At 41.6% G+C, this 8,167-nt stretch overlaps 1 protein-coding gene across 1 annotated transcript; it reads left to right on the top strand.

The window, feature by feature from the left end:
• Positions 1-3,683: 3,683 nt before the first annotated feature.
• On the top strand, positions 3,684-6,631 carry LOC128455089 (tripartite motif-containing protein 16). The gene has a single exon (XM_053438726.1). It carries the CDS (start codon positions 3,835-3,837, stop codon positions 5,518-5,520), a length of 1,686 nt encoding a protein of 561 aa, XP_053294701.1. The 5' UTR covers positions 3,684-3,834; the 3' UTR covers positions 5,521-6,631.
• The last annotated feature ends 1,536 nt before the right edge of the window (positions 6,632-8,167 follow it).

The following is an 8,167-nucleotide window of genomic DNA, read 5'->3' as shown; positions in this document are numbered from 1 at the left end:
ACTGAGTTCAGAAGTTCTGTTGCTGTTACTGGTATCGGTTCACATGTGAACACCAACCCTGTTCACCATTTCCATTCAATGCAATAACAGAAAGTAAATGAACACACTCTGTGACGTGAAGCAGCCTCTGGGGACCAAGCTGCTGCTGGTCCACAGCTCCAGAGATGCACCCGTCTGTGTGGATCCAGGTCATGACCTCACTGTCCCTGGACTCTGCGTTGTGTCCATTAAAGCTGAGGGAAAAGAGGACGACCACTGTTGACCTGCTGGTCGGGGGCGTTTATCTTCTCCACAGCTCTCTGCGGGGACACAATGATATCAGTACAGTGACTTCACTAAACCAGCCTTCACACATGCACACCTCTCTCCTCCTGTTACATACATCACGTTCAATATGACACATCTCATTTAGATCATGAAGACACGATTGTGACAAGTTTAAAGAAATGTCCCGACCACTGGCAGCAAATGTTATGAAATATTATATTTAGGACACGAATGTTCAAAAAAAAAAATTCTCTGTATACAAAAAAATTACTTTCAATACAAAACTAATCGACACTAAAAAAATGACGACAATGCCGGAATTAGAAGCACAAAGAAAATGTGCTTGTCTTCTACGTGTGTGGCTTCACTTTTTCTTCCGGAGATATTTGTTTCCTTTTTCTTTTCATTGTTGCATCTGTTGCGTGTTGGACCCGCCCAGTGGCTCCCTGTGAACACAGCGGGGGGTCCCCTGCTTTTTTTTGTCTCACTTCTAAACGGTTAAACATTTTAAAACTATTTTCAAGGAAAAACTAAAATCAGGAATCTGTAGCAGGCTCTTCTCTAATATGACACAGTTTGTCTTTGTTTTCAAATGTAACTGAAATTGAGGAACAAAGTCATCAACAAACCCAGAGTTGTTTTACCAATTCTTTTTGTAAAGTGCTGCTCCTCTTAATGGAATCTGGAAAAACTTGATAAGCCTCCGTCTCCGTATACACCCAGTTCTATTCTGTCCAAATATTTCCTCATTATCTTTCCATCACATGTACATTTCAAAGATGGTATTAACCAACAAGGCTAAAGTGTCAGAGTTGACAGACCTCATTCACTGCAGAGACACAGACCGGAGCTCAAGATAACACAGTGAAACTCATCTGTCATTGGTCATTGTCACTGAGGAATGAAATGGTTTGGTGAAGTTTCAGAGTAAAGTTCCATGGGAATCCGCTACGCCTGGCTCCCAAGAGGGGATAGTCCCCATTGACTCCCATGTTAAAAAGCCTGACTTAAGAGCAGAATTAAACCTGTTTACAGCCTGGTTCAAACATTGGTTTTAGTCTCAATCGCGAGGTTCTTCCTTCATGACAACTTTTCTGAATTTTTTTGTGACTCACTTGTTTAAGCGATATACAGTTAGGTCCATAAATATTTGGACATTGACACAATTTTCATTATTTTGGCTCTGTACACCACCACAATGGATTTGAAATTAAACAATGCAGATGAACGTTAAGTGCAGACATTCAGCTTTAATTTGATTGTGTTTACATCCAAATCAGGTGAACGGTGTAGGAATTACAACACATTTTATATGTGGCCCTCCCTTTTTAAGGGACCAAAAGATATTGGACAAACTAGCATAATCATAAATGTAATTGTCACTTTTAATACTTGGTTACAAATCCTTTGCAGTCAATGACAGCCTGAAGTCTGGAACCTACAGACATCACCAGACAATGGGTTTCGTCCCTGGTGATACTCTGCCAGGCCTCTACTGCAACTTTCTTCAGTTCCTGCTTGTTCTTGGGGCATTTTCCCTTTAGTTTTGTCTTCAGCAAGTGAATTGCATGCTCAATTGGATTCAGGCAAGGTGATTGACTTGGGCATAGCAGAACATTCCACTTCTTTGCCTTAAAAATTATTTGGTTTCTTTTGCAGTATGCTTCGGGTCATTGTCCATCTGCACTGTAAAGCGCCGTCCAATGAGTTCTGAAGCATTTGGCTGAATATGAGCAGATAATATTGCACAAAACACTTCAGAATTCATCCTACTGCTTTTGTCAGCAGTTACATCATCAATAAATACAAGGGAACCAGTACCATTGGCAGCCATACATGCCCGCGCCATAACACTACGTCCACCATGCTTCACTGATGAGATGGTATGCTTTGGATCATGAGCAGTTCCTTCCCTTCGCCATACTCTTCTCTTCCCATCATTCTTGTACAAGTTGATCTTTGTCTCATCTGTCCATATACCTCACTTGAAATGAATTCTAGACCTTTTATTTGCTCCTTGTCAATGAAATAACGAGGGAATAACACACACCTGGCCATGGAACAGCTGAGCAGCCAATTGTCCAATTACTTTTGGTCCCTTAAAAAGGGGGGTGCCACATATAAAATGTGTTGTGATTCCTACACCGTTCACTTGATTTGGATGTTAATACCCTCAAATTAAAGCTGAAAGTCTGCCCTTAAAGCACATATTGATTGTTTCATTCAGAATCCATTGTGGTAGTGTACAGAGCCAAAATTGTGAAAATTGTGTCAATGTCCAAATATTTATGGACCTAACTGTAGATGTTTGTAATTTACGTGAAGTCACAGTCAGCGAAGTCAACGACTGCAACTCCTAGCCTGCTGCCTGCTCGGCTCTACCTGAGCTAACAGGCTACTCTCCGGCACTGAACACCACCTGAGACCGAGGAAACGCTTCCAGTCACACATCGGATGAATTACACAGTTTGTTGTTCTGCTTGTTCTCCTGACGGACAAGTTTAAGACGTCTGCGCTCCCGTTTCTGTGTTAGTAAAGTTTAGTATTTTATTTAGATGTGTTAGAAGTGATTCGCAGGTATCGGTGTCTCTGTACCTGGCTTGTTAGCTTAGCTCCGCTAGCCCAGAGGCAAGATACCAACAGTGAGGCAGGCGACTGTGTGTCGGGAGAATTAGCTCCACCACGTAAGATATCTAATGTTATGTAAAGTTGTTTCACTGGCAAAACCATTTGACTGGACATTGTTACACAGATTCTTATTCTGCAGAAACAGATTTACTGTGATCAACTGAAACCTGAGTATTTAAAGTCATATCTGCATTTTAAGAGCAGCTGTTTAAAGTAGCATTACGTCTCCTAATGCTCTTTATTCAAAGTGTTGGTGTTGATGTGTTGTAATGTGTTACAGTGAAAACTAAACTTGTCTGCTACCTTCAGTTTTTACATCGTTAATCTCAGGCAGGCTTCACTGAATTATTGTGTTAAGAGGAAAACAAGATACTGCAGTTCTAATAGATGAATTAAAGTTTAGTTTTAACCTTCTATATCATAGTTTAAGGATGTTTTGTTTTCAGCCCTGTCGGTCAGTCACTTGATTTGTTTGTTGGTTTATTGGTTAGTTGGTTGATTAGTTGGTTTGTTTGACTCGTTGATTTGTTCGCGGTTCTATATCTTCAACAATTTCCCCAGGGAATGCATAGTTCCAGATGAGGAGGGGATCTACTGAGGACCATTTTACTTACTCAATGTTTTAGCAAATAAAACATACCGGACTGTGAAAAAGCTTGATAACCATCCACATTCTTCATACTTCATACCTTAGTGCTGCTCCTCTTACTGGAATCTGATAAAAACTTGATAAGCCTTTGTCTTCGTACACACCCAGTTCTAATCTGTTCAAATATTTCCTCATTCTCTTCCCATCACATGTACATTTCAAAGATGGGTGGAACCAACAAGGCTGAAATGTCAGAGCTGACCGACCTCATTCACTGCAGAGACACAGACCGGAGCTCAAGCTAACACAGTGAACTCATTGGTCATTGGTCATTGTCACTGAGGAAGGAAATGGCTCAGAGAGAATTTCAGCTGGAGCAGGAAACGTTCTGCTGTTCGATCTGTTTGGATCTACTGAAGGATCCGGTGACTACTGGCTGTGGACACAGCTACTGTAAGAGCTGTATTAACACCCACTGGGACAATGGGGAGGAGAGAGGAAGCTACAGCTGTCCTCAGTGTGGACAGACCTTCACACCGAGGCCTGTCCTGGTGAAAAACACCATGTTAGCTGATTTAGTGGAGGAGCTGAAGAAGACTGGACTCCAAGCTGCTCCTGCTGATCACTACTATGCTGGACCTGGAGATGTGGCCTGTGATGTCTGCACTGGGAGAAAACTGAAAGCTCTCAAGTCCTGTTTGATTTGTTTGGCCTCTTATTGTGAAAAACACCTCCAGCCTCATCTTCAGTCAGCTCCATTGAAGAAGCACAAGCTAGTGGAGCCCTCGGAGAAGCTCCAGGAGAACATCTGCTCTCGTCACGACGAGGTGATGAAGATGTTCTGCCGCACTGATCAGCAGTGTATCTGTTATCTCTGCTCTGTGGAGGAACATAAAGACCACGACACAGTGTTAGCTGCAGCAGAAAGGACTGAGAGGCAGAGAGAGCTCGGGCTGAGGAGACAAACAATCCAGCAGAGAGTCCAGGACACAGAGAAAGACGTGAAGCTGCTTCAACAGGAGGAGAAGGCCATCAATGGCTCTGCTGATAAAGCAGTGGAGGACAGTGAGGAGATCTTCACTGAGCTGATCCACCTGCTGAAGAAAAGAAGCTCTGATGTGAAGCAGCAGATCAGATCCCAGCAGGAAACTGAAGTGAGTCGAGTCAGAGAGCTTCAGGAGAGACTGGAGCAGGAGATCACTGAGCTGAAGAGGAAAGACCAGGAACTGAAGCAGCTCTCAGACACAGAGGATCACAGCCAGTTTCTACACAACTACCCCTCACTGTCACCACTCAGTGGATCTACACACTCATCCAGCTTCAGGATCCGTCCTCTGAGATATTTTGAGGACGTGTCACCAGCTGTGTCCCAGGTCAGAGGTCGACTACAGGACATTCTGAGTGAGACAGAGACACAGATTTTACAGATTGTGTCTCAAGTGGATGTTTTACTGCCACAACCAGAACCAGAGACCAGAGCTGACTTCTTAAGATATTCACAGGAAATCACACTGGATCCAAACACAGCAAACAAATATCTGTTTTTATCTGAGGGAAACAGAAAGGTAAGATATATGAGAGAAGATCAGTCTTATTCTAATCATCCAGACAGATTCACTTATTGGCCTCAGATCCTGAGTAGAGAGAGTCTGACTGGACGTTGTTACTGGGAGGTGGAGGTGGAGCGTGGGATGATAGGAAGAGTTGGTGTAGCAGTCACATACAAGAATATCAGCAGAGCAGGACACTCAGATGAATGTGAATTTGGATTCAATAATAAATCTTGGATGTTATATTGTGGTAGAAACCGATATATCTTTTATAACAACAGCATCAAGACTCGAGTGTCAGGTCCTGTGTCCTCCAGAGTAGGAGTGTACCTGGATCACAGAGCAGGTGTTCTGTCCTTCTACAGAGTCTCTGACACCATGACTCTCCTCCACAGAGTCCAGACCATATTCACTCAGCCTCTCTATGCTGGAGTTAGGGTTTATTATCATTCTGGATGCACAGCTGAGTTCTGTAAACTCAAATAGACTCGAGTCATTAAAAGCAGTGATTTAGATTCTGTGTTTAAATCTTTAACTTCTTTTGTCTCCATGTTTGTTGATCACAGTTCGTCGTGGTGACGTTTCTGCTCTGCTCCATGATCAGCTGTCAATCAAACACTGACCTTCCTTTATCACACATATTTAGTTCTCACTTTGTAAAAACAGAAATCTATAATTAAACTGACATGAATTTGTTTGCAGAAGCTTTTCATGGGTTTTTCAGAATGATGTGTGGATGCATGTCCCGTCCACTTGCCCATGTGAAAACATCTATAGTGTGTTTTGTGGGATATCTTTTTCATGCTGTGTGTTAAAATTACTGCATTGTTTCAGTTTTCCATCTTTTTTTTCTTCTGTTTCTGTTTTCAGTTGGAGAATTGTTAATGTGCTTAATTGGTCTCTTTCTTGAAAAAGCAGTAAGTGTATAGTCGGGGGACTTTGTTTTTAGGGCTGCAACTTATTCAGTGAATGATTTCATCGGTTCAATCAATCAATCAATAAATCAATCAATCACTTAATCAATCAATCAATCAGCTCCACAGAACAAGACAGGGTTCCATAATGCTCATGACTGTTTAGTTTACAGTTTTTGTGAAACAGAAGAAGGCCCGTCACCTTTGAGACGGTGGTACCAGAGGATGTTTGAAATTTTTCTCTTGTGTAACTTCATGTTTTGATTTATTGATGTGAAATTATGTTTAATATATAATTCTATTTGTATCATGTAAATTGTGATTGTATTCACTTGTTAACTGTGTGCATCAGTGGTAATAAACTCATGTTCAATATTGATTTCGACTGCTCCTAAACGTTAATGCATCTGACGCTCGACTGTTCAGTTTAACAAATAGTCCAAAGAAATGTCTGAATTCATTAATCAATTTAAATTGCTCACAATCAATAATCAATATTTACAAATTGTTGAAAATAAGAACATTGTAAATCTTCACATTCAAGAAGATGAGTTATGGATTTGTGTTGTTTTAACATCTTAAATAAAAGATCATTTAAAAAACATGTATCATCTATAATAAAAAAAGTATATTTGTATCATTTGAATAATCAATAAACTCTCTAATTGTTGAGCTTCAGAGAACTGGTTGATTTCACCTGTCTTATTTTTCTACTTGACTCTTTCATACGTGTGTTTTTATGTATTTTTACTTGTGTTTTTAATTTGTGAAGCCCTTTGTAAGTTGGTTTTTATTCCATTGAAAAGGCTCATCTGGACAGTTTCTCAGACACACGGTGTTAGGTTGGGGGTTTACAGAAAGAAAAATCTCAAGGAAATGTAATGTGAACAACAGATGCTTAATTTACATGCAAATGAATCACCAGGATATCAGCAGTGGCATTTTCATATCCTGCTAATAAGCCCAGTGAGTGCTGGAGTATTTACCACAGAAACTGAACTCACACAAACCACAAAGTCCGACGGTAAAACAGATCCAGATCCAGACGTGAGCCTCCAGCACTTGTTGCATATTAATTCCAGAAGTCTCTCTGTGTCTCATATGTCTTGAGAACTGTTCATCTTATCATCTTATCTTATTAATAAACTTTTAATAAATAGATGACCAGTGTCCTGTAGCAGTGGCGCCAGGGACTCATCAACCAGGTTGTTAATCACGACAATGGTAACGAAAGATACTTCACTTTCAGTCTCATCTGTCAAACATGATGTAACTCATTATTATTATTTCTCCCACCGGAAGTGAAACTACTTCCGGTTGCGCCGCTATAAACAACCGGGTCGGTAGGGTCCCTTTCGCTTTCCCGTTGGAGCCGTGTGAAGCAGCGTCAGCTATCCAACTCCGGTAAACTGGGGATCAGCGGTGAGTTGTGTAACCAGGTGTAAGAAACACTGTTAATTTAGTACCGTAAAAGAAGAGAGACTGTTTGCTCTGATTATCTTATTTGTTTTGAATGCACCGCTCAACTCGCATGGTCCCACGTGGGGTACCTAGTTCTCAGCAGCCAATCAGAAGCTACGCAGGCCACGCTCAGCCTGTCGGCTCGGAGAGGAAGTGCAGTCGCGTTGCTCTCCCGGTCTTTTCGGATCTCGGCCCGGGAAGCGAGGGCAGCTGTGTGTTAAGGAGAAGAGGAAAACTAGAGAAAAAAAACCAGAGTGAAACCTGTGAAAAAGGAAAAAAGAGTTGGAGCACTTACCCAGTGGAGGTCCGGAGCCAAGTGGCTGAACGAAGGAGAGTTACGTCGGTAAGACGTGTTAATTATCCGATGAAAAGATAGCTTGATGCTTACCGTCGGTGTCCATGCTAATGCTAGCTCTGTGCTTAGCAGGCTAACTGCTTGCCTGTCCTCCGGAGAGCTGCTACGAGGTTCGGCATCGGCATGCTCCACCTTGATACACAGAGCAACGGTGAGAAATTTGCTCTTTAGCTGCTCTGGTGCTATTTTCCTGTTGTTTTCCGTGTGCTGAAAGAAAGCAGTGGTGATATTTGGGAAAAAAGAGTAATTTGATATGTTGTGAATGTGATGAATATAAAACAATAGTTTATTTTGTATTGTGCAATTTATTGAAGACATGTATGTTATTCCAACTGAGTTTAAAGCAATTAGAGGGTAGTTTTTGGTGCAGATCTCGGACATGAATAGGCCTATAGTGTAAGAG

The sequence above is a fragment of the Pleuronectes platessa genome, chromosome 13 (assembly GCF_947347685.1).
Source record: "Pleuronectes platessa chromosome 13, fPlePla1.1, whole genome shotgun sequence".
Taxonomy (NCBI): Eukaryota; Metazoa; Chordata; class Actinopteri; order Pleuronectiformes; family Pleuronectidae; genus Pleuronectes; species Pleuronectes platessa.
Note: the sequence above shows the minus strand (reverse complement) of the source record. Positions and strands in the feature narration are given on the sequence as shown.